The sequence below is a fragment of the Protobothrops mucrosquamatus genome, unplaced genomic scaffold (genome assembly GCF_001527695.2).
Source record: "Protobothrops mucrosquamatus isolate PMUCROS unplaced genomic scaffold, P.Mucros_1.0 scaffold134, whole genome shotgun sequence".
Taxonomy (NCBI): Eukaryota; Metazoa; Chordata; class Lepidosauria; order Squamata; family Viperidae; genus Protobothrops; species Protobothrops mucrosquamatus.
Genome location: NW_015386501.1, coordinates 791,450 through 819,434, shown reverse-complemented (window position 1 = coordinate 819,434; position 27,985 = coordinate 791,450). Strand labels below are relative to the sequence as shown.

At 34.3% G+C, this 27,985-nt stretch overlaps 1 protein-coding gene across 1 annotated transcript in view; it reads right to left on the bottom strand.

The window, feature by feature from the left end:
- Nucleotides 1-27,985, bottom strand: part of LRPPRC (leucine rich pentatricopeptide repeat containing) — a 99,789-nt gene that overhangs the window by 8,739 nt on the left and 63,065 nt on the right. Inside the window, exons 25-33 of the mRNA XM_015813088.2 lie at nucleotides 22,058-22,126; nucleotides 19,071-19,161; nucleotides 15,283-15,425; nucleotides 15,047-15,161; nucleotides 11,715-11,835; nucleotides 8,234-8,322; nucleotides 3,579-3,783; nucleotides 1,115-1,245; nucleotides 56-171 (exon numbers count right to left, since the gene is read on the bottom strand). Of these exons, the coding sequence (XP_015668574.1) occupies nucleotides 56-171; nucleotides 1,115-1,245; nucleotides 3,579-3,783; nucleotides 8,234-8,322; nucleotides 11,715-11,835; nucleotides 15,047-15,161; nucleotides 15,283-15,425; nucleotides 19,071-19,161; nucleotides 22,058-22,126 (1,080 nt within the window). The remainder of the gene's footprint in view (nucleotides 1-55; nucleotides 172-1,114; nucleotides 1,246-3,578; nucleotides 3,784-8,233; nucleotides 8,323-11,714; nucleotides 11,836-15,046; nucleotides 15,162-15,282; nucleotides 15,426-19,070; nucleotides 19,162-22,057; nucleotides 22,127-27,985) is intronic.

Genomic DNA, 27,985 nt, shown 5'->3' with positions numbered 1-27,985 from the left:
ATGTACACACACACGCACACCTTTAGATTCGTGTTTGATTTTGGCATATTCTTACCTGTAGAAGAAGCTCAGCATCACTCACTTTTTCTTGCTCTATGTACTGAAGGAAAAGGTTTGTAACAGGCTTATAAATTCCAAACTGATTTGCCAATCTTTCAGCCATGGCACTCACTGTAAAACAAATGCATAGATAAATATGCATAAACATGGGGAAAATAAAATAAGGCTTATTAATATAAGAGAAATCATTGAAGTTGGGAAAGAAAATGGGGTACAGGTCTGTAATCTTAATATTTTTAATAGCAGTTTATCAGTTTTTGCTGTTTTTTAATTTACAGCGTATGAATTGATTTATAACATCAAATGTTTAAACAATAAAATATGTTACAAATTAAAAAGTGGTGATTTCACCCTTTAACCTGAACTGATAATCAATTTAACTGCGCATTAAAAAACTTTATATTCAAATAGTTCCATTTGCTTTTTGCTTTTTGTCTATTGGCTGCCTTGAGTACTCTTCAGGTTGAAAGGCTGAGGCAAAAACAAAAGTAATGTATAAATGAATACCTATCATCAATAAAGAATTAAAACTACCGGCACCGCAATCCTACAGTATAGGATTATATATTTCAGACTGCCTCCTTCTGGGCACAGAGAAAAGGCTACGGGGGAAATCTCATCTCAGAATTCTATTTCCCAGCTATCATAGAAATCACTTGGGATGCTTCTCTAATGTCAAAACACCTCTTGCTGTCCGATCCTGCTCTAGGAAACATGCAGCCCAACATTTTAGTAAATGTGATCACCTAGATCAATGTTTTTCAAACTTGGCAACTCTAGGATGCATAGACTTCAACTCCCAGAATTCCCTAGCCCAGAAGTCCACACATCTTAAAAGTTGCCAAGTTTGAAATACATTCACCTAGGCTGTTTGTGGCAGGTAGAATTCCATTTTAAGTGATGCTACTTTTGAAATTAGCATGAAATGAGCTATATAAGGCTTAAAAACAACTGCCTGCTTCAAGAACTAACCAAATAGAAAAGATTTACAGAAGCAGCCAGATTTACAGATTTTCTGAAGTTTTTTGTAAGTGGACTTTTTTGCCACACTTACATTTTTCCAAAGCTGTTTCCTCTTTGTCTTCTAACAATTTTCTGAATACAAAGGATAGGTTTGCATCTTCAGTCAGTTGTCTAGAAATGAATTTCTCCTCAATGTATTCTGTGGCAGCATCGCAGTTATTGCTGGGGAAAGTAAAAAGCTGCATTAGCTAAGTTGCTAACATTAGAATTCATATGCCAATAAAGCAAGACCATGAATATTTTATTCTATTACTACATTAATATTACACAAAATAGCAATGTTAAAAGTATCTATCACTCCACTCATGCAGATACTGTTATAACACAAAGTGAAACACATTTGTGGCCCAGTGCATAATAACAGCACTAATGCCTTTTCCTTCAGAAATGAACTATAAGCTTTTCTACCATTGAATAACATTACTTTTTTGGTAACAGAAAAAAATAACATGTAGGTTAGTTACATTTGGAATAAGTGGAATTAAAAATAAATATCCCAGAAAACAAAAGACACAGGAAAAACAGCATGTTTACAATATTAAATACTTTCTTGGATTTTCCATAGTTACCTTTTTGGATGTAGACAACTATATTAAATATGATATGCTCATCAGTGTCTGTAACAACCAGGCTGATGCCAAAATGAAGATATGCGTGTCATATCATTGCAGAAAGGATAGAACTCATGTCACAATATCTGACACAAGTATATAGGCCTCATCATTTGCATCATAATGAGTATGTATCATTTGCAACTTCGTGTCCTTCCATGCCTACCCATGGATAGGTTTAATGGTTTTGTTCACATATTTTTACTTTCTAGTGTAACAAAAATGGCAACATATGACAAAACTACTGTAGTCGTAAGAAATAAACACAACTTATTGTCCCTTTGATTTTAAAGAGTTGTAGACTTTCGAGTCTGTCTGCAGCAATATGTGGACATATTTAGGCAAATATCATACCTAAGATACTGGAAGACATGTGAAAGTTCATAGTTAACTGCTAATTTAGAAAGGTACCTGATTCTAAATGCAGCTATATTTTTCCCTACAGACAGCTGACATATCTGAATTGGTTGATAAAAATGGACCACAGCAAATAGATAACTGGGCTATAAAATGGCAAAAGGTTTGTACTGATTGTTTGTTACCATGTTCTTCTACCTGATACAACCTTATATGTGTATTTTGGACCTTTCCTGATGTTAAACTGATGTTTAAAAGAGAAATTTGAGTCTTCAAGCATTTCCAAAAGACTAGTTTTTTTAAACTGATTTAATGAAAGATTTTGGATACTATTAAGAATTTGTAAAGCTTATTTCTCCTTAGAAGGATGCTAATCCATATTCAGAAATAGAAAGCATGAACATGGAAATGAAACTGTTAAAATGGTTCTTCGATCTTTCTACCCAAATTTATCTATTTTTTCAAATACTTTGCCAGTCTTCATTAGGACTATCAATATATGTCTGGGATATACATATCTGTAAATATAACATATTCTACCAAAGTACTGACTGTGAGAAAACAACCAAATTTATTTGAGAGGCTAGCACAAGAGTGAAATAAATAGGACAGGATTCAGCTAATTGGTATATTTTAAATGTCTTCAATGCATAAAGAAGCAAAGACAAGAAGATTTTATGGATAAAAGCCAACACTCAATATTAAATAAATACTATGAAACCATTCAATGAAGCCAGTATACTTCAGAAAACATACAGTTGATATTTATGTACTAATACTATAAACAGAAGAGAGACAGTATAATTGGAATGTACCAAGTTGGGAACTATGTTCCCAATTCTTCTATTATCTGAAAAGAATTTTCAAACATTCCATTAGACAAGTAAGTGATTATTTATTTTAAGGTACTCACAATCTTTAGGCTAATCTTTTATTATTCTGCATTATCACAGGAATGCAAAGCAATTTTAACACACATGTAAAGCTTACTGCTACAAACAGGTGTGCACTATGCTTGAATTACAGTATTAACAAGAGTTAGCTTACATCAACGTTTCATTCAGGTAGACAGAATTTTAAAAACATGTATGTTAGACATGAGAGTCAATTCAGTGTAGTAGTTAAGACGTCAGGCTAGAACCTAGGAGACCATGAGTTCTAGTCCTGCCTTAGGCATGAAGACAGTTGGGTGGCCTTGGGCCAGTCACTTTCACTCAGCCCTAGGAAGGATCCAATGGCAAATCACTTCTTTAAAAACTTGCCAAGAAAACTGCAAGGATTTGTCCAGGCAGTCTTCCAAGAATTGGACACAATTGTATTGCAAGTTCACTTATCCAATAATAATTTGCAGTTCTTGCATTTCATTAAATAGACTCCAACATTCATTGTTTCTAGGATAAGAAACTTCAATGTCAGCCAATTCAAATATTTAACTATTATGAAGAAAAGGTTATTGATAACAAGATCACCATAAACCTGTTTCCCTACTAGTTACAAAGAAGTGGTACCTATTATCGAGTTACTTACTTTTTGATGCGAGCCAATGCAGTATTGTTGATGAAAAGCATTCTTGGGAGTTTAACAGTCTCATGCAGGGGTTCTATTAATTTCTCAATTTCCTTTATACTCTCTTCATCTCCCTTCTGAGCGAATGCCTGAACAAGCCGAGTAATTGCTAGCTGACTGGGTATCTGACCATTTTTAAGAAGTGTATTGAGGGAAGACATTGCTTCTATTGAATAGATTAAAGAACAGATGTTATTAATAAATAATAATTCAAAACAATAGATCTTGACATTACATTGCATACTCATAAATCTAATTAATGAGAGAAAGAAAAATCTTACAAATTCTTTTGTTCAACCTACCATAGTTTTTTTAGACTGTTTTCCAAAAGCAATTATATGTTGCTATGTATATCTTGCATGTAAGATTTTGAGGTCCACATTTCCAAGACTACTTCTTTATCTCTAATTAGTTAACAGCCACAGTGGGCCATCATGCATACCACTACTTTCTCAAGCACCATTTTTCTAGATTTGTTAAACTGACCCATGGTCTAACAAGTAATTTTTATGTTTTTTTTTACCACTAAGATATCTTTAGAACCTGCACTACCATCTTGGTAGGGTTCAACAGTAAAAAATGGTGGGTTCACTGGTTAAATATGCAGTTGGCCCACAAATCAATAGTGCTCACCTATGATAAGTTTCAGTCCAACTTTTGATATTAGCTATTGAAAATGGCAACATGAAAAACAATGATCATCACTTTATTATGTATTCTACCCAATTTTGATGATGAAAATCACCACTATATAACAAAACATCCTAATCTTTTTTGCTTATTCCCAAGTATAGGTACTATAGCTAACAGTAACAGTAAAAAAAGTTAAAACTCTGCCAACATTCCTTCCAAAATTCTTTGGGAAAAGGAGTATGGAACACATTTATAACTAATCAAAAGCTGCATTAGTATGTTACAATAATAGAGAAAATTTAGTGTGATATCTAAACAGGAAAGCAAAAACATTCCTAGAGAGCATCCTATGGTAAAAAGAAAGGGTGGGAAGTAATCACAAAAGTCTGCCTTCTAGTGAATGGATGTTTGGTGCCTGGCCATGCCTCCATCCTAATCTATTATGAATAGTGCAGCATTTATTTTATCAGAGCACCCAGAAATTCTTTTAAAAATATGAAATGTGCTCCCTGATCACATTTGCTTACCTATCCTAAATAATTAAAAATTAAAATTAAACTTCTGATGCTCCTTTCCCCACAAGCCACATTGACACAGCTAAAAGGAATTGGTTCATGTATGTGTGTATGTATGGGTTAGGGTATACACACAGAAAGACAGAGAGACACACGAACATGGATACCAGGAATGAAAAGATAGTATTAGAATACACACATGCATACACTCATATTTTCATCAATACTTTGATAATTAGATGAAGAACAACATGTATTTTATTATCATATATATATATGTATGGATGTGTGTACATACAATACATACACATATCATTTTAGCCATTGTCTATCTACTGCAAGATGAAGGCCTCTTCTGCATGTTTCCTGAGCTTTCTTCTGCCCACAATTCTTGTTGATGTTGTCAATCCATCTTGTTTTATGTCTCTTTTGTGCATGCTTTTTATCAAGTGGGATCCATTCTATGATTGCCTTGATCCACCTGCCATCAGTTCTTCTTGCTATGTGACTGGCCCATTTCCATTTCTTTACTCTCTTGATTATATTATATATATATATATATATATATATATCTCCAGAATCTGGATCATTGGAGTTGGAATAAGGAGGAGCAGTTCCCATTTATATAACTGATATTTTTATGCTAGCCTATATCATTTCAGTAAAGACATAAATTATATAATTGGAGAAAAGATGTAAAAATTGTTTAGACTGCCTCAGATAAATATCTGGAGATGAAATCTTTAAAAAAAATTGTTGCATCTTAAGCGCCCTAAATGGAGATCCAGAAAAATAAAAGTTTCACTATAAAAATGTGACTATTTTCTTAATGAAAATTAATGACTATAATTTAGACTAAAATTTTTTATCCACATCTGATTTGTATGTATTATTGACCAAGGTCATAATTCTCCCTATTTTAGTCAAAACTGCTATGTATTAATTTTCCTGTTAAAAATTCTGATGCACTCAGTAAGTGCAACAAATACATATATATCCCATAATTCACCACCACCCCAAATTGTACAGAATAGTTACAAGGCCCACATGCCTTTTGTTGAACTTAGTTTATGATTTATTACAATCCCATGCAAGCAATAAAAACAACCAATACAAAACTAGCATATTGCACCACTACTGTATGAAATTAACTTAAGGCCAGGCACCTGCTGGGACAGTATTACTCTGGCTAGGTTTTGAAAAGTCTATAAATTAGAGGCCATCTATATCTCCAGAAGAGAATGCTCCATAAAATGGAGGCCGCTACAGAGTGGGCTGTTGCTGGACCCATGTCAGTAAATCCTCTGAGGATGGAGACCTGCAACAGGCTTTCTTTGGAGGAATGGAGTGGTCAGACTCAGTTTCAGGAAGGTGATGCCTGATATATTCTCTTTACTGCAGTATAAAGAGCTTTAGAGATAGTAACCAGCACTTTGATTTGGGCCTAGAAGCCAAATTTGAAACCAGTGCAGTGACTGCACAATTAGTGTTCTTTTTGCGAGACACAAATAATCCATCCAGTTTTGTGCTACTACAGTGCGGAGCCACGCATTGTAGTAGGCCAACTGGGAACAATCAAGGCACGAATTACCTTTACTGGAGCATCCTTGCTCTAGGTAGATCATATCAGCACATCATATTAAGTATTTTTAAAATATAGAATCCATCCAATTTCAGTTGTTCAGTTTTTATCCTAGCTTCCCTGATCTACTCTAAATAATCAAAAATTGGCTAAATAAAGCACAGCACAGAGAAACAGAGATTAATGCACTCAGCACTGAGAAAATGATCTCAAGATTTGCAAGTGTTTCATTAGGTATTGTTGAGAGCAAGCCAGAAGGATATCCACCAAGAGATAGGGAAAAGTGAAGGGAAGGGAAGCAGACACATCTGTAGAAATCAGAGGTCAAATAAAAGCAAAGAAGTTCGTCCAATAGCTTGAAGCAGGAAGTCCCTGCCTATCTATCAGCAATCTTTTACTGCATCCTTTAGTTGCTGTCCAAGAGGGAGCCAAAAAAAAGAAATTATGGGAGAACAGCAAGATATCTTGCTGTGCTGTAGAAATTTTGCTTAAATACTGGTCTCAAGGGAAGATAGAGAGGAGAAGCTATTCTCCCAGTGACTTCTGAATACTTTGAGATTCAGGATATCATGTCTGGCATTATAGGGTCATGGCAGCTGATTGATGGGCAATTATTTCTGTTGAAAGGATTCCCTGGGGATAATCACTTGGGAACCACATGGAGCTTAAGCAGAACATAAGTAGGGCCAAAGCAAAATATGAACAGGCCACCCACAGTTCTTCCTACATTTTTTTCATCTCCTAGTAATCTTTCTTCCTATGCTGTTTCAGACCCCTTCACTTCTTCCCACATCATAGACCGCTAAAGGACAGGCAATTCTTATCAGAGATCTGAACTTATACAGCTTAAAGTGGATTCTTTAATTAAGCCAATAACTGTATAATGTTATTGGCTACAGATTACCCAACCCCAACATATTTAATCTAAGATATATTCTTCAGAGAATTCATGAAACTAAATGATTTAGCAATAGTTCTTCTACCTTAAAGGCCATTTGCTAAACTAGGATTAAAAATGAAATAAATTATGGAAAAGATGCATTTAAGCATATGATGAAAAACACATATTCAGTGGCAATATGTAACAACTATGGTATAAAAATGTAATTTGTGCAAGTTCAGTTTGTGATCCTAAGCCTGACTGGCCTTCTCACTATGTGAAAACCAGTAGATTCTGAAGGCAGATGTTCAAGATGAACCTAAACTAGACTCAAATAAATGAATATAGAATAACAGTAAAATTGTTCACTACTGCATTCACAAGCATTTAAACTGTTTAGCCAATATTGCTGTTACCATGCAAAGTAAGTTTACAAAGAGTACAAAAGGACAATGTATGTTTTATTTCTGCTGGCATTGAGAACTATTAAAAGTAATCAATTAAGTTTTTAAAAAATCAGTATTATAAACATTTAATGCACAGCCACGCATATTTAACACTCAATTTAACTCACTTGATATCTGGTGCTACCAACACAATGTGCAGGAAGAAACTGCTGGGAATTGTTTCAGATGCTCTAAGGTATGTTAATTTCCAAAGCAAAATGAATTGTGCTGTGAATTTTAACGCATTTGAAAGCCTGTACTTTTTCTCGTTCTGGAACACAAATTTTGCATGTCTGAAGAGCTGTGATTCATCTTAAGAAAACCCATCTTGTGTTAAATGGAACGGAAACTGGACTAAGTGGTCAAATGACAAGTACATTCATATTCAAGCTGTATTATAAATGCATGTACAGTAATTTACGTCTCTCAGCTACCACAAAAGGCGCTTGATAAGCAGGTAATTTGCTAAATGGACTCCTTTATCCAAGTATTCGAAGGGCGTTACAAGAAAAATCTGCAGAGGCATTAATGTGACGTAAAGGTCAAGCATTGTGACATACCTTTCAAATAATCCCGCCTAACTTGCGTTAAGATGAGGAGGCTGCTGGCAGCATCGTTCAGCACGAAGCCCTTGATGTGGTTCTCAGCGCTAAAAGAAGCAGACATTTAGAAAGGAATTACTGACATGCTTCTGATACGATAATAAATGGTTGAGCACCAAGGTGAAATTATAAAAACTACTGTTCGTATGTTAAAAATATTGCTGCAAAATATCGACCTGGAGACAGCTTTTGTGTTATCCTGTCAATGGTTATAGAAGGATAATTTTTTTGTGCATTCTGACAGATGACAAAGTTGGAAATGAGCAACAAAAGAAACAAAGTACAAGATTTTTTTAAACAATCGGTTCAGATTCTTGAATGCTGACATATTACATGACGAAAATAACTGCATGCCCACTATTGTTCTGCTGTATCCTAAGCGGGATACTTTGTTCTTCTTTTTAAAACAGTCACCATAATTATAAAATGTAAAACCATTCTTCCTGCAATAAAAAAATGAAACATTTATTTTCAGCACGGTATATTTTAAATACAAATCAAAGGGATATTATGAACCAGCTCTGTATAATTTGGTTGATTTAATTTTCAAATTTTTGTCATCTAGACATATGCAGGATTAAAAAAAATTATGCATTACTCTGCTGTCCTAAAACTAAACTGCATCATTCATTAATTCAATTTTAAAAGGCAAAAATAAAACAAAAATGAACAACTTCACTTACCAGAAACTGCAAGAAGAAATTAGCTTTACTAATATTTAAGTCCTTTTGAAAAACAAATACTTTGAACATGCTGATCAGAAAACCTTTTTCTATTTTCATGTCCATGGCTTTAAATGGTCCCCACATAATTAAATATAGACTTTATTCTTAAAATTCCCCCAGAGAGAAGTAAATACAAGGCTGACATTTGTTGTATCAACAGTCAGATAAACCAGAGGGATCATCTTGTGAGAAACAACAGAAGAGCCCACCTTTCTGAATTTATGAACTGAGCGGATTAGGAAGTAAATAGAGTCATTGCTAAATTATTCTCCCCAATCTCAAGAAAATCCTCCGGTAAGTTCATAATATGACCTTCCTCTCAGTCACTTTCAGCCTCTGGGCCCTCAGGATTTTCTGCTTAATCTCTGCCTAAGCCCTCATTGCTCTTTTTTTTTTCTTTTGCCCCATCTGTCAAAACCTGTAAGTCAAAAACTCATGCACAGAACTGTAAATGACATATAACAAAGGATTTACTTTCCCCAATCTTTCAATCTTTAGTGCAATTAAATAAGTGTTACTGTTCTTACAGACTTAATCCCTTATTTCAAAATTATTACATTTCTATTTTAGAACTATAGTTAAATTTCATCAAGATCTTTAGGCTGACCAAAATAATAATAAAATATTTTTCTATAAAGGCATTAACATTCAGTATTTCCAATTTATCTATCAGAAATTGATTTTTTTTAAAAAAAATATCTACCTTATAAGTAGAAAAAAGAAAGTTATTTCTTCCTTACTGTGAGCTAGGCAGAATTCCCCTTTCAAAATAACCAGATCTTGGAATTCTCCTTTCCCAATATACAATCTTATTGTATTTCACTTGGATTACCACATTTTTTTTATTTTAGTATTTTGTGTCTGCTGGTAATAGACTATGTAAAATGTATTGTGTTCTGATATATTGGTCTGCTTAAATTTTTCCCAAAAGTGTTAACCTTTGCCAATGTAATGAAAAGCAGTCCTAATGATTTATGCTTGCAATTTACCAAGCAATCCTGAAAATTCTTTGTTTTGACATCTAATGTATGTATATCCTATGAATCAAAATTAATGTAAAATGTAGCAAGGTGAGCAGGTTTTATATTAGACCCTCTCCTGTTACATAAGGCTGCCATTTGGTTAAAAGAATCTCTGCATTTCTCTGTTCTTTGTTTTCTGGATTAGTATCTATATTGCAATCCATTTTGGATGCAATGATAAAGTATGATTTAGCTGAGCATTAGATATATAAATCTAGTATACTGTCTCTCACTCTCTCTCTCTCTTTCGCTCTCTCTCTATAATATCAGTGAAGAGAAGACCATGGATGGTTTTTATTTTGTTTTCTTGAAACAGGCTATTTTTCATAACCCATGCTGTTTTTGTTTTTACTTGCATGTTAAAATAAGAAGAAGAGGAAAGAATATTAGGCATGTTCACCAACCTGAATTATTTATACAAATAATAAAGGTAGGATATAAAATGAATAAATAAATAAAATATAATAATAACAAAAATTAAACAGCTTTGTTAGATCTGAGACACAGTGCTAAATTATGCTAAAGCAGAATTAGCTAAAGCACAAGAGAAAGGTTCCAATTTTTTCCCATGCATTTGGGAAGGACAACCGGAAAGGATTGTAAAGCTAAAGCTAATTCATATGAATTTTGTGTTTGTTTACTAGTAAGCATTTTATTCCTAGTTGTGCAATATGTCCAAGCATAGCCAAATACAGGTAAGATTTTAGGGTTAAATACTGAAGTTAAATTTTACTTTAACTCTATCATTTTATTTTAAACAATTTCAGTATAATTTTAATTAGTTCACAATTTAAATCTCGCTTTAACTGTTTTCTGTTCATGTTCATTTTTCTTTCTAGCAGGCTATTGTTTTTTTTGAAAAAGTTAATCAACCTGTTGGCAATTTTGTGTTTCTGTATATTAATTACTTAAGATAAATCTCTATTTTTTGAGCATATAAATATCTCAGGTTATTTTCTAGTAGCTATTTAATTCTATTATTGTTGTTTTTGATATAATAATTTGAGTCTAATAAACTACCTTTCAACACAGACTTCTGATTTAAAACTTCTCTCTTGTTCTTGATTATAATGTAAACTAAGCTTAAAGGATAATTCATTTTTCTAACGGTTTTAATATTCACAGCTACAGTACAGTGGATCGGGTTACAGTTGGAGAACTTGGCCACACAGACAATCTTCTATATGTAATCTTTCTTTCTCACTATCGATATAAAATCAATGCAGACACTAATAAGTTTATTTCAAGAAAGTTCTTTTAAGAGATTCAAGCAATTGAAGAAATGTGTGGCATAGTTGCATATTCAGATCTCTACTCCACACTGGGGATTTTATGCATGAAGCAAAGCTGTCTGATGCACTAAACGACATTTATTCCTATTCATATGATTCTGTCAAGAGAACATTTGCTATATTTGTTGTCTGGTCTTGAGACCCCAGGACCACCTACACATACAAAGTGTTTGGTGTTTTGATAATGTGCGCATTTGTTAAATTGTTAAGTGTACCAAATGTGTGACTCAGTCATGATGGACTATTAACCAAGATGACTTGAGAATGTCAACTTTTTTGATTCAATGATGGAAAGTCTAGTACATTACATTGTCCTTAAACAACAGGCAAAGTATGAAATAATGTACATGAAAAATGACCCATAACTGATAAAGACAGATGCATAGATAAAAAGACTTACACTTTTTTTACTTCCATTGCTTCTGAAAGAAAACCATGGCTGAGCAATGCTTTGATAAGATTGCTGTAACAACTGACATTAAGTGCAACATCCTTTGCCATTAGAAAAAGCCTGTATGCCTCTGCAAAAGAATTTAAAAAACAATAAATGTGTCAGCGTTTATTGAAGTGGCACAGTAAACTGTTCATCTCTTCTTTTTAACAGCACATGAAACAAACCCGTTTCTCTACTCTTCTTTCTGAGTTCAAAGCTACATTTAAGAGCTGTTTTAGTGTCCAATAAAAATCTCATTTCTATTTAATTTTTAGCAACTTAAATTTGTCTTCATACTAAAAGGGAGGGGGGAGAGGAATTACTGCCACAAATGAGGAACAAGTTATGCCTTAGCCAGTCACAAAACAGCCCTTTTCAAAATCACTATCAAATCACTGCAATGCTACTCATTTAAAAATACTCTACATTCAATTTTAAGATAATTCCTGATTCTTGTGATAGTCAGAATGGTTAATATTTATCCCAGAAATCTTTAGGAAATATTAGCACTCTTTCTACTTTTGAGAGATGAACTTATTTGCTTACAAGGTTTACATAGAAACATACCATTTATAAATATACCACAACAGCATTTATCTGACTGATTAATGGTTTTATTTCACACATTCACAATAACTGACAGTCAAAAGACATTACAAGAAGAGGAAGCTAAGGAGGAAAAGGGAAGTATGCTTTTCAATCATTTACTTTTCTGAACAAGATTAAGCAGGTGTGAATGTCCCAACAAAAACATTAATTTGCTCTAAAAATAAACGTTACGTATCTGAAACCACCCCCCACTGTTCAATAGTTTACTTTAGAAAGTCATTTTAATCATTAGAATACAGTATTACACATAAAAGTGCTTATATATGCCTTGAATATCTAGTGGAATTCTGTTTATAGTTGAAAATATATCCAGAAAACTGAATGAAGAATAGGTGAGAAAGAACTTACACTACATGTACTGGCTAAATAGATGCACATCCTATATTATGTTATTCTTAAAGGTAAAATAGGTATCATGAAATTCGATGAATACTGCAGTGATCAATATTTTGCATTGAAACAAGTTTGTGTAATGATTTGAAATAGTTTTAGGTCAATATTCATTACTTTTTGTTCTTTGTTATGTTTACAATGATTTTGGTATCTAGATTACTGTAGCTAAAGTGTTATGAATTGTGTGTTAATCCCAGGTTACTGCATTCAATGAAATGAAATACACACACACACACACACGATATACAGTTGTAGGACAATACTACAAGATAAGTCTTGATAGCTTTACTTAAGAAAATGGTATTATTTGATCATCAGGAGTCGAGATTAACAAAAAAACACGAAGCCAACAAATTAAGGAATAATTGTTGCAGGCTAGCTGGTATGTTTCCTGGAGTGTTTTACTTAATATCTCATCAGCAACAAAATAATTACTTTAGTATTTAAAAAAGCCTACTCAATTATACTGAGTAAGAGGCAATGGGGCTAATATGCCAATTTCACTCCAAGCATTCCTCCTTCCAAAGATGGAACACTTTAGAGATTAGGAATAAATATATGTGACTAAACTATGTTACATTGGCTGCAGGTATAGATAGGCCCTGGAACATTTCTTTCCCTCTTGATATTCATGGAAGGTAGCTGAAGGGTAGCTGGATGTTCAGTGAAGAAAATGATCTTTCATGATAAGACCAACACACTGCTTTCCTACAACAGAGTTAAAACATTTGATAGTGGAACAAACTTAAAACTGTTTGGGAGAGCTTAACTTTTATTAAAGGAGCTTAACTGTATAGGAACTACTTTTTCCAGCACCCTCTTACTGAATGTTTCTTTGGCTAAGATGGATGGGTTAAGTTGGTAATATTTAATAAAGGAGATCATGATTACGTGGCAATTCAATAAATATCTCCTAGTGCAGTGGTTCTCAACCTTTTTAATGCCGCGACCCCAACCGGTCATAAGTCGAGGACTAAACCGGTCGTAAGTCGAGGACTAAACCGGTCGCAAGTTGAGGACTACCCAACCGGTCGTAAGTCGAGACTTTCCCTGCCAGGGAGCGCCGTGCATGCGTGGTTCCGCCCCCTGCGCCGGCCGAGGCGTAGTTGGCAAGCGACAGAGACGGAACAGGCTGACCACCAGCTGGCCCAGCCCAAGGGAGGTAAGGCACCCACCGGAAAAGGGGGAAAAATGGTGGACAAAAAAAATGGTGGACAAAAAAAATGGCGGACAACCTTGCTTGGCGACCCCCATGAAATGGTCGATCGACCCCAAATGGGGTCCCGACCCACAGGTTGAGAACCACTGTCCTAGTGCATACTCTAGTTTCATACAAGATTTCATCCACCTGGAAAGGGAAGAATATCCACTGGAGACAGAAGGAATGGATTCTTGCCCATGATACCAAATCTACATAGGTTGTCATATGATCCTAAAGACTAGCAAGTTTCATGAGTCAGTCTTTCAGATTCAGGTAACTAAGGCTAAGGCACCTCCTCTTTGCTGGATGGGGTAAAACAATGTTCATTCTTGCTGGAACTGCTGCAGATTGTTCAGAAGTCTCTATTCCCCCAGCATGTTTTGAATAGTAGGAACTAGAATTGTAAGAACTAAAGGAATGACAGAAGTAACTTGAAGTCCTCCTACCCTTCCTTTCATAACTTTTGTTGGACAGGGATACGGCTTTTCTTTTCTTAAGTCTCTAGGGCTTCTCCAAACAGTTTTCCATCCTTGAATGGGCCCAATATGAGCACCAAAGCAGATAGAATGTTTGTACCAGTTCTTCAGCCATAACTGCCCTCCGGTGGTCATAGTAGGTGACACTCATCTAGCTGAAAATTCTAGGCTATCTGCCCAGAAGGGATCCATCATGGCCAGTTAACTCATGTCCCTTCCAAATTCATTAGGGACAATGAATTAATTGTTTTGTCTACAGGAAACAGGCTCCAGAAAAGACAGATATAGCAAGAGAAGCTACAGCCTCACGATCTCTACTCTAGAGTATTTCTATCCTGCTGTTCTCTTGTTTGGGAGTGGCATTTTCCCCATCTTAATATACTATTATCCCAGTATAACAAGATACTGGTATCTTGTTAGATTTTACAGTCAAAACAGTAACAAAGTTAGAATAGTAATAAAGACATAAAAATTAGTACGGTAGCTTTAGGTAACATATATATGTAAATATTCTGGCACTAGAGATTTCAGTTTGTTTGTTCATAGAACATCATATGTGACTATACAGAAAAAGTTAATCATATCTTCAACAAGGGTTTAAGAAGCCAAAACTGATTTACCTTGGTGTTTACCATTTCTGCAAAATTGGTATATTTTTTCATTAACTTGATTTGTTTGCTGAGGAAATGATGACAAGCCAATTGATGTAGAATCATCATCGCTTTCATACCAATTCTTTAAAAGAAACAAATACGTGTCTTTATTTTTCTAAATAGATAATATCCACTTATTATCTAATTAAAAAGAGTTATTCTAATGTAGCTATTTCATCATAAAAGCATTGATTCTAATTTACCTGAGGTGCAGTAAATGGAATTTTCTGATTATTAACTTTAAAAATATGTCCTAGCAAATGCAAAGTTCTTGAACGGGGAACAATGTTTTCTTCCTGCATTTTAGTCCAAACAGCTTCAGCCTTTCCTAAATCATTATTTTTTTCTGAAAAGGAAACATTAAAAAAGAAAAGAGAAAACAATTACACATATGTACTGCTGATAAGTATATTTTAACATATTGTGAAAAAAAATCCAAAGATTTCAAGTTCAAATATTTTACCCAAAAAAATCCACTAAAACTAGTAAGCTAAAATAAAAAGTGCTTTTTCCCCCTTACTGATTCACACTTTATGAAACAATCATGGGAACACCACTGTTTATCAAGAAAAGATTTTATTTCAAAAGCTTGTATCGAAAGTATTTATATTCACTTTGGAAATTTCACTGTTCATAACAATAAGTCATATCATGTTGTATTAAGTGAAATTTCATTAATTTTATTTTCTGGTTATCTTATTTGGAGATGCTATTTTGTTAAATTAATTTAAGCTCTTGGATGGATCCAAAAGATCCTTCTATGAGAGGAAACAAAATAGCTGTTGTTGATGTTGTGTAAGTACTTAAGCCAGTGTTTCTCGACCTTGACAATTTTAAGGCATGTGGACTTCAACTCCCAGAATTCCACAGCCAGCAATGCTGGCTGTGGAATTCTGGGAGTTGAAGTCCACATGCTTTAAAATTGTCAAGGTTGAGAAACACTGACTTAAGCAAAGTTTGACAAAGTGCCATAATTGATAAATTTGTTGTACTTCTTTTGTACTCACTCCTGCAAAGGGATGTGCTCCTCTTCTAGGATCACAAAAGAAATGTGGTTGTTTTGTTTACTTTTTTTATTCACACAACACTAAGTATATAAAATACCCTTCTTAAAATACGAGCATAAATCTTAAATACAGTTTGCAGAAGATAAAGTTCCTGGGTCTATTTTCTTTCATTTCTATGACAAAGGATTATAATTAATTACCAAACATAAAGCACTAAGAAACACATTGTTTTATCTTCTAAGAAACAAAGCTGTTCTTTTCATTTGAATAGAGGAATTGGTTGCGCTTTTTATTTTTGCTGACTGGAGAAATTTTTCATAAAATTTATTTTCTTATATTTCTCCCTCACAGGCATATTGTCAGTATAAGGGAGGAGAGTCCTATTGGGAAGGCGAGAACAATCTCTTACTGATAAAAAAATTATGCTTTGAAGCCCAATGCTATGTTTCTTTATTTAAATTGAAATTTGGACCCCTTTTTTGCTTATTTACTTCTAAATAGTAAGCCAATAGTAAACCATCTAAAGCACACCTATGGAGGGAGAACTGGGTTAATCTGCTGCAGCAAAAAAAAGCAGAAAGTCCTTTGCATTTTAAAGATCGTTTCATAATGCTTCCTTCCATTTTGTGTGAGGAATTTTCAAGGATAAATGACCTCTGTAAACAGGAGAGACTGGGCAATGAAAGAAAAGCTTTTAGCATTTATTAAATTCTATTAGAAGCTTTTCCCATCTGACATTAAAGTAACGCGTAAAGGTATCAATCTGGATCTGTACAACAGCAGACATCCAAAGGTTCAAACTTTTTCCACCTCTCACCATTCCACAATCTGTTTGGAAAACTGTTTTTTAAAAATAAAATATAAATCTTTTCTGAGCCATTTTTAATACAAGTTGGGAGCCAATTACCAAACACCATGGGCTCTAGTCAATTTTCAAGTTCCCCAGTCAATTTTGTGATCCAAAACACAGCCTGCTCAAAATTTTCTGATTGGGGATGCACAAATCTGCCTGTGCATGGAACAGCTGATTTTGAATGGTCCATGCTTGAATATGTTTCAGATGTTTTGGTCCAGACACTGAATGAAATATGGTTGTTTTGTTGCAGATGAAGACTGAACGTTGACTGTTTCATGAAGATTGGAAGAGGATGCAGGGAGGTAGGATACACACATCAAGGTGGCAGAAGCAGCCAAGGGAAAACAAAGAAGGAAGTGTGTGTATGGAGGGAGGGCGTTGGATATGCCACACTTTTAATGTGAGGAGGGGACAGGGGTTATATGTCCCAGCCTTGCCTTACATGTCCTGTCAAATCTTCTGGAATTTGTTTTGTCCAAATCACCCAAACAGCCAAAATGTTCAGGGTTTTGTTTTGGCTAAACTATAGCTAATCTAAAAAGGTTCAGCAGAACTTCTAAAAAAATGATTTGCTCTTGGTTTTACCTTTGTAATTACCCCTAGTTTTAACAAAATTTCCAGTGTGAGGCTATACTGCTCCAACTTTGAATAGTAACATACACATTCTTAAAAGCGTCTGTATAAAAGCTGTAAAACTATTTGACAGTACATCAAATACATATGAACTGATTTTTTTCAAAATAATAATTTCAGCTGCTTAACATGCCTGCCAAATTTAAATCTCCCTGAGTTGAATGTGCAGTCACCCTGTGCTATGAGGCTCTCAATTTTATAGCATTTTCCTCTAAAGCTTAACAAGTTGCCTACGTAATGGTAAGATTATGAAAGGCTTTGAGTTATTCCTTGGCAGAATGCAAGTGTATTTGGTTATCTTCTATTGAAAGCAATTATGCATATAGCAAAGAGGAACATTTTTTTTTTTAGCAGACAGCAAAACAAGACAGTTCAAAGTAAAGGGAGAAATTACAGAGACACTTCTTGAATTTCTGAAACATGGTTTAGTACTACAGAATGATGGGAAATGGCAACTTTCTTTAAAGAAACTCCTCAAGAGATAAATACCACCTATGCAGAAGAAAATAGGCGGTTTACAAAAACCTTCAATTATCATTCAACCAAAGTAAGCCAACTGTAGAATGTTTCCCTATTCAAGTTAATACTTTAGAACTGAAAGAAAGAAACCAACTGATAAATTGGAATGCAGCCCAAACACACTGAATATTTCACCCATGGACAAGCTGCTGAGCTGAATGCAAAAATGCCATCTAATTTTTCTTGTGGTGTCTTTTTTAAAATAGAATATATGCGCATTGGTCAGAAAGAAGGAAAAGTAGTGTTATGCCAAGATCTTTAAACCAGATAGCCAACAGAATCTGCAAGGGAAGGAGGAGGAGGAGGAGGAGGAAGAGGAGGAAGAAACTGAAGGCCCTCAGTTGGAGGAAAATGGTTACAAATGTAAACAAGTATAAATGCAGACCTTTATGCTTGTGGCTAACCAGAATCCACAACCATGGTTGTCACCAGCCCATTTAGATAATATCTGGAAGAAAGTAATTCAGATCCCAGCTTTCTTAAATTTTCTGAATCTCTTAAAAAACATGTATAAGGAGGGAAGATAACCAAAAGTATATTAGTGTTGTCTACCTCCATACCTGTTTTTGTTCTTGTCCTTGTGATGAAGCTAAACACAGAAGCCTCTTTTTATCTGAGCAATACAAAGAAGAGGCCTATCTCATATGTTTTCCAAGCTGAAGGCCTCAAATTGAACTTTAGTGTTTTCCAGTTAAGAACTGGTTTCTGAGATTTGCAACCTTTTAGAACAGGCAATACTGGATGGTATTATTTAGACTGGTCTGGTATATGGAAGTTCTATGCTTATAATTGCCTTGGTGATTTCTACATTTTATTTTTAATTAGTTGATTATAAGGATGCATATCTATTTTCTCATGCTACTTACACAGTTGCATTAGCTTTGGGGGGTATGCTTAGCAATTATATTCTTATGACAGATAAGTCTAGGCTACAAAACACTTGTTAGAATAAAATAAAACTGGTCACTTTACTTACGGTATAATAATAACAGACAATAATACATCTTATCTCTATCACAATCAAATAGGTTTTGAGTCAGTTTTACCATGGCTTCCAAGCTCTCGTCCTATAAAATAAAAATAGAACATATATATTATAATATTCATATTTTTTTCAGTTTGCATTGGGCAGTTATACAACTTCCCATATGGTCTATATAGACAATGTGAAGAACTGATTAACAGGAAAATAACACTGAATGAAACACATGCTTTCAAAATATGGGCCAATAATTTAGTAATAATTTTCATAATCTATGAATTCTTAGAATACAAGCAAACAAAAAGAACTATAAAAATATTCAAAACATGCAGATATTTCAAAAGGCTTACATAGCTTCTGAACATCTTATTACATAAATATATATAATACAGCAATTTTCATATATTTGCATTAAGACTATTCATATATTTGCCCCTCAAATATTCTCTCTTAGAATGAAACCACTTTCATTTGCCTTTTGGTCTAACATGCCAGCAACTGCTCCAATGTCTAAATACATATGTAGGTTTATCTTGGTTTATCAACCAAGGCAGATAGCACTTTTAAAAAATAGGTATAGCATAATGTTTATTTGAGTTCTTCAACTAATATAGTTCACACAACCTGTAGTGACCATTTTTCCCTCACTTCTACACATTGTGAGGTATCAGACATTACTAGCAAGAAAAAAGTACTTCATTGGGCTTTTATGAAAGATACAAGAGGCATCACTTGTGGCTATTCCTGTCACCTATCACAAAAGAGAAGAATCAACCAGGGGCAAAGAATTTGAAGGAAGAAGCAACCTGAAAACCTAATCATGTAAACTCTCCAAAGGAATAAAGGGAGATAGCATGCTCCTCTTTGCCTGGGGTTTTGTAGCAGGGGTAGTAATAGGTCATTAACTTATGAACTAGCAAGATTTTGCAAAAATGGAAAGAGAGAGTGATCAGAGCAGCTATATGTTCTGAAAGATTGTTCATTGAGTTTTGAGGGATGAAAGATAATCTCTTGATAGCAAGGGCTTCTAATTACTCAGCAAGTATTAGTGAATCACTGCTTCCTGAAAAAATGAGCAACAATTGCAAGAGGATTTATTCTAAGGTTATTCCAGCCAATTTCCAGATTCGAGGTTCTCCGAATGAAATAACAGAAGTTTTTCTGGGGAGTTTAAGTGATAGTCTCAGAACATTTTCTCTAAGGCAAGAATTTGTACTTTGTTAAAGTGAAAGCCTGATAGGGCAACAAAAAGAATACAAGTTCTATTATCAATGGTTCCCTAAAAAACAAAAAAAAAAGCCAGTATGATGTAATGGTCCAGGCATCATGCTAGAAATTGGGAGACAATGAGTTCTAGTCCCACTTTAGGCACAAAGCCTGCTGGATGATCTTACACTAGTCACTTTCTTTCAACTATCAGAACGAGAAAATGCAAACCACTTCTGGAAAATCTTGCCAAGAAAACTGTAGGGACTTGTCCATACAGTCTCTGAGAATCGAACACGATTGAATAGAAGAGGAAAAAAATCGAAAAAAATCAAACAAATGAAAATGATTAGAACAAATCTATAATTGTAACTTGCAATGCTTGTAGCATGTTTATCTTCCTGCCTGAAAATAACCAGATGAATATTTGAAAAATATTGAAGGGAAAAAAAGGAGCTTTGGCTAACAAGAATGCAAATTTTTGAGTTCACAGAAAAGAAGCTCTTGTAACAAAAACTAACTATGACGTAATTCTCTATCAATAACACAAGTCTAACTGGAAGATGTGCAGTAGAAGAGAGTAACAATTATTGGGAAAAAATCCAGAAGATATTAAGCATTACTGGAATTCATAAATAGGTTTTTGAATCTTGCAGGTGAATAATGTTCTGAGTGTTCAAAAGAAGACAAAAACAATGCATAAAAGAACAAGATGGCAGATCCTTAAATGGCACAATGGATGCAACCTGAAGACAAAGAGGAAAGTCATGGCAGTTGGTGATTAACTAAGGAACTGAAATAAGCATATATTGACAGGACTCACTGGGTCTCGAAGTGTGCTGACTGCTAGAAGCAAGAATCAGAGATATGACAGAAAAATATCAGTGTCTTATCATGTTCACTGATAATGTTATCCTTATTAATCATATTGGAACAAATGATGCTGCCTAAGGATTTAATAATAATAATTTAATAATTTTGGAAGAAAGTTCAAGATATAGAGAATCCTGCAAGTATTTGACGAGTACTCAATGACACCATGATTTATAAACTAGGTAAATGTGAGCTGGACTGCATGACAATTCAGTGGATATATAGGGAGTTTTCACATTCATTTTATTGCAACAAATACTCAGGCTCCAGACTCCATTACATTCATAATCGAGGAGTACCTGTACAAAAAAATCCTTAGTTTAAGTTACAGCAAGGGAGATGCTATCAGAAAAACATTTCTAATATTAACAACAATTCCATAGGGAAACTCCCTTTCTCTAGATATGTTCAAGACAAACCCAAATGCCTTTCTATAGGATTCTTGCACTCAGCAGGAAATTAGACACGCTGGTCTAAATTTCCTTCTCCAATTTCATTATTCTGAAATAGCTATTTTTTGACCAGGAAATAGTCACAATTCATGTAAAGGGTAAGAAGAATGAGGGGAAAATAATAGTGCCTTAAACATCATCTATAACAATGTCTCTCAATCCTGGCAACTTTAAGACATATGGACTTCAACTCCCAGAATTCTCCACAGCTTGAGGTCCACACATTTTAAGGTTGCCACGATTGAGAAGCACTGATCTAAAGGATAAGAAATCAAGAATAATTAATAACAGCAATTACAATACTGCCATCTGGAAAGTGGATTAAATACTATTCAGTGATCCCTGCAGAAAGTAATCTATTTGTTCTTGGATTTGAATGATTTGATAGTAGTATGATGGAATTCTACTGAATCAATAATATACACAAACCAAAATTAATAATATACATACATTATTATTTGCAATACATCTATTTGCAAACCATTCCAATCTTTCTGGTTTCGCTCTTAAGCCGGGTGTCTGTAAAAGAAGATTTCAAAATCAGTAAGTACTTGTTTTCTAAGGATAACTTCCTCAAAACAAATTATTAATATGAAATTTGTAATTTGGTTTCCTGAAAGGCCAATTGAACCCCCACTGGGCATTATAATAAAAAATCCTTACTTATTCTAAAATAACAAAAACAAAATTTATTTTTTAGAATAAAATTTATGGTATCGATACTTGTGCTTTAAACTGACATTTCAAAGTAGAAGATACATATAAATACTATACTTTCAAGCACTTATTCCTTGAAACATTCTGTCCTGAAGAATAAATAGGGTTTTTGTACCAACTGTTTATGTCTTAGATTAGTCTACTGATGCTGACTATCTTAATTGCTATTAAAGGTTTCAATTTTATATATACCTATTTATTGATAAGATTCATTTAAGATAAGGTAATTTGTTAGAACACATATTGCTCAATTTGAAATTGTTTTTCATGCACAAAACTATAACAAACTATTTGGAGTTTTAAACTTATTTGTCAAAATTAGAAGGCAGCCAAAGACTCTGAGTAACATACAACTTTAAAAGTAGTAACAACAATAAAGAAAGAAAAGAACAGTGCACAACCTGAGGAGAAAATGCTAGAGAAAAATTTTATAGGGGCTCACCACCCACCGTGTGGAGAGTACGGAAAATATCCTTGATCGAAATATAGGCAAAGTGGGCATTTTTTAAGCCTTCGGAAACAAAATAATATTTGGAAGTGGTTCAGGCAGAGACATCTCTCTGATTCACTAGATATAAGGAGATTTGGCTATGGGGAGTACACAATAAAAGGGGGATATAAAATAAAATAAAAATAAAAAATATTTCATTTTGACAATTCAAGTCAAGCATTCAGAATTCTCCAATACAACTATAAACTTTTTCCCCTGCACAACTGCCTTCTTGACAGTCACTTCACAATAATAACTCACAATGAAAAGATACGTAGGGTATAGTAACCGTCCTATTCTTACTACAGCAGAAATATTTTTTTCAAAAACAAATTTCCTTTATTACCCTATTAGTCAATAGCCCCCGTTAGTAAGCATGAAAAATATTCTACAGCCAACCTCTTCAGGATACTCTGTAAATCTATCTATGTTACTGCTAAATTCTTATTCTATTAGTAATATCATTAGTGTATGTTATTTAACATCCAATAGGTAAAAAATTGAATAGTGTGAGTAGGCAAACTTATTAAACAATGCCACAGTAACATTTAAACAATATTTTGGAAAAATCTGAGCATTTAATTTCTTTCTCACATACAGATTCAAAAGAGAATAAAATATGACTTATCAGACAAATATGATCAACAAAAAATGTTCACATATTATTTTATAGTTCACTTTATACTTGCAAGTAGGTACAACAAAAAGAGCTCATTCAATTATTGCTTTTATTTCATTCTGAAACCATTTGATGAGAATATACAAGAAAAAATAACCCAGCAAGAACTATAAAATTAATATTTTATATATTATACCCGTTGACATTATAAAGAAATATTTCACTTGAAATTGCAGATAATCCCCTTTGTGATATGGCAAAAATTAGATTCAGCTTTCACCTCCAACTTTCAATATTATTTATGCTCCAAATGCCAATTATCTAAACAGCTTTAAATGCTGAAAAAGTGTATGTAGCAAATCCTTTTCTCTTAAGAAATTACTCTGCACCAATCACTGCCAAGGACCAATGAATTATACTATGGATGTTCCTGCATTTCATTTTGAAATGGAGAAGTGTTTTCACATATACCGTGTTCTCAATTATTAAAAAAACATCTAGGTCAGATTAACTAAATCTCTTGGACTGCCACAGTAGTCTGTATTGGCAGTTTATCTCTAACCTATTGCATTTTAAAAAATAAATTTAATATTCCAATTATGGCACTGACCTATACTTTATTATAGATTGTAGACAACTATGTATTGCATTTTAATAATTTTGTGTTTTTAAAGTTGTTAATCACTCCAACAGAAATTATAAAGCGAAATATAATTTTATAGCTTTTCCTTCTCACCTATAATTTTACTTTTTAATCATTTGTTGCAATTTTCAGACATATTTACTTTCTAATGGGTCAAAAGTATGTTTTTCTATATTATGTCATTTTCTTCTCTGGTATTGTGTTAATCTCTCCCAACCTACCTATAGATGCTTTTATAATTATTAAGGGAGCATCTGTTTTATTGCTGTTATATACTTAGTGTATGTAAGAGAAATTGACAAAAAGAGAAAGTAAGCATTCTATTTATTTTATTGAAAGAGCAACATGTTCACTGACATTTCATTATTTTATTTATTTATTCATTGTATCTATATGCCTGCCCATTTAACAAAAAAGTAATGACACAGTATAACTTGAGGGGAATGGAACCGAAACCTTCTTTTCCCAAGCAAGCTGGAAACTGTGTGCCAGCCCAAGCACCTTCTGACAAACCTGTCATAAAAACATGTTGGCAAACTATATGATTCTGAGGACTCTTCCAGGGGAAGGAGGTCAAAAGATATGAACGTTTATTTATTTTTTTGGGAGAGAGTGATAACATTCTACGTATCTGATAAAATGGGCTTGTTTAAACTATATAAATAAGTTCACATAACACTCTGTTATTTTAGGTCACCAACTGCATGAACCAAATAATTCATTCTCTGCTGTTCAGTTTTGCAAGGATCAAAATACAGAAGTATTTCCCATTATTAATAAATGATTATCAATCCCTTATCCAGAACAAAGCTTTAAGTACATATTATGGTTTAATATACAGGTACTCCTTGACTTTCAACAGTTTGTTTAGTGACCGTTCAAAGTTACAACGGTACTGAAAAAAGTGACTTATGATCATGTTTCACATTTATAATTGCACTATTCCCACTGTCATGTGATCAAAATTTGAATTCTTGACAACTGGTTCATATTTATGACATTGGCAATGTCATGGGGTAATGCCATCACTTTTTCTGACAAGCAAAGTCAATGGGGAAGCAAGATTCACTTAACAATCTTGTTACTAACTTAGCAACTGCAGTGATTCAGTTAACAACTGTAGCAAGAAAGGTTGCAAAATGGGGCAAAACTCACTTAACAAGTGTCTTGCTCAACAACAGAAATGTTGGGCTCAGTTGTGGTCGTAAGTCAAGGACTACCTGTATATGCGGATATATCAAAAACATATTTCTACTTCTCCCTCTTCTATACACATGAAGTCAATTATCATGCTGAAATCTAGCCCTGTACAGGCACTGGTTCCAACCATGCTGCCATCTGCATATATTTATCCATCCACATCAATAATCTGAGGAGTGAAATTTCTTTTGAACTTCTTTATTTTACAAATTAAGTAACACCTATTTGCTTGCTTAGAGTGTATTTAGAGATTACAACTTTAAAAACAATATTTTTTTTTAAAAAAAGTTATAGTATGGGAAAAAGTTTCCTCTGCAATGCACTTTAAATCTGGAGCCCAGGCTTCCTTACATCACTCCAGTAAAAAGTAAGCCAGAATTGGGTTATCCGACAATAAATAATCTGGGAAAGGAATAGTACTGAAAGTGAAAATAAGCTCAGTATAACGTAATAAAACAGCAAGAAATAAATCTCAAGAAATCTTTTACATTTTTTGATCAAATCCTTAAGAATTCCCAAAAACGTATAAGAGAATGAGATGAAAAATATGAATGAATAAATACTTTGATATGCTCTTATAAATAATGCCATGAGTTTTGATAAAAATTGTTATGTAATTTAAATGTTCTCTAAGGCACATGAATATACTCAATAGTATCAGTTTAACATATATGTACTTAAGACTACATCTGTCTAGCTTGCTGCTCAGAGTAAAGTAAATAGTTAAATCTGGCATTCTCTATCGTTGGCCTGGTCTCAAATCTCTGACTCTAAAACTTGTTCTTTCTAGTCTCACTCTTCCAATTCTTCAAATAGTCTTTGTGGTAGGTGGATTCTCAGTGATGATGTCACCCTTTTTTAGTACAGTTCTCTGGCTCATGTGCCGCTTCAGGAGACTTAAAAGCTCCACTTAAATTAATATTTCTAATGTAGATCAAAACTATTAAATCCATTTTATGATACTAAATCAAGAAATCTTCAACAGCACACATACTGTCTTGATTCAGGTTTATCAACCATTCACTTCTTCCAACAAAGATCTTATCTCTCATATAAGAAAATATGTTACTAGAATCCAAGCTATCATCTATTCTACCTCTTCTGCCTATCAGCATTTGGGAGTGGGGGGGGGTAATTTGGACACCTTTTGTGTTTCCATCACAGATTCACAGATTGGCATGGCCATATCTTGTTCAAATTAAAGTAGAAAAAATCTTAAATTGCGGGAATTGGGTATGTCTAGTTTAATGAAGAGAAGGACTAGGGGTGACATAATAGCAGTGTTCCAATATCTCAGGGGTTGCCACAAAAAAGAGGGAATCAAGCTATTCTCCAAAGCACCAGAAGGCAGGACAAGAAGCAATGGATGGAAACTAACCAAAGAGAGAAGCAACCTAGAACTAAGGAGACATTTTCTGACAGTTAGAACAATTAATCAGTGGAACAACCTGCCTCCAGAAGCTGTGAATGCTCCAACATTGGAAGTTTTTAAGAAGAGACTGGACAGCCATTTGTCTGAAATGGTATAGGGTTTCCTGCCTGAGCAGGGGGTTGAACTAGATGACCTCCAAGGTCCCTTCCAACTTTATTATTATTATATGACTTTGCCAATTTATAATGGCAACTGCAGAAGTTCTATTTGCTGCAGTTAAGCAAATTCTACTGTTACATTCATTTGCAACCTTCTGTCAGTTTTCCCATTGACATTGCTTATCAGAAGTCAGCAGTATAGATTGCAAGTGTGCGTGTAGGATGCTGCAACCCTCATAATTATGAGCTGATAGCCAAGAGCCCAAATCATGATCACATGACTGCAGCACACTGTGATGATCACAGCTATAAGGACTGATTACAAGTCTCCTGGTTCAGGACTTTCATAAGCAAGTCACTGCACAAAGTTATTAAGTGATGACTACCTGAATGCATTCTACTTAGCATAAATAAGCTAAACTTGAAAGATTCTCTTTCTCTGTGTGTATGTGTGTGTGTAAAGTAAATGAATTATAAACAGAAAGCTGAATAAAATTAAAATAAATAAATACTACAGTGTTTATTAAAATGAAGGGGGGAGAAGCATAAACACACTAAGGCAGACATGTCAAACTGGCGACGTCACATGACGTCGTGCAACGTATTGGAGCTTTTTCGCCATTGCTGGCAATCGGGTGGCCGTGGTTTCCCGATGATGCATCTGGCCCGTGGGCCGGCAGTTTCACACCCCTGCACTAAGGGCATGCACTTCTTGTATAGGCCACAAAACAAATATATCAGATTTAGACATATGAAGAACAGGGCACCCAAGTGTTAATGATACCAACAAGCATTTATCAAACAGCAGGAGGAAATGGTCTTCTCTAAGAACCAATAGGTCTCTCAGTTCTAATACTCAGTATGACACTGAGGTCAGCCAGATTCATTCAGAAAGCTTCCAAGTAAAATAGGATATGAGGGCAAGTATATGTTTTCATAGCTGCTTCTTAGCAACTGTTAATCAAGATAATATATAATCATCGCGTTGGTTAATGATCTCTGGAGGGCCCGGGACAGAGGGTATTCCACTGTCCTTGTTCTTTTGGACCTCTCAGCGGCTTTTGATACTGTAGACCACAGTATCATGCTGCGGCGTCTCGGTGGGTTAGGAGTGGGAGGCACCGTTATGCGGTGGTTCTCCTCCTTCCTCACCGACCGTACGCAGTCTGTATTGGCAGG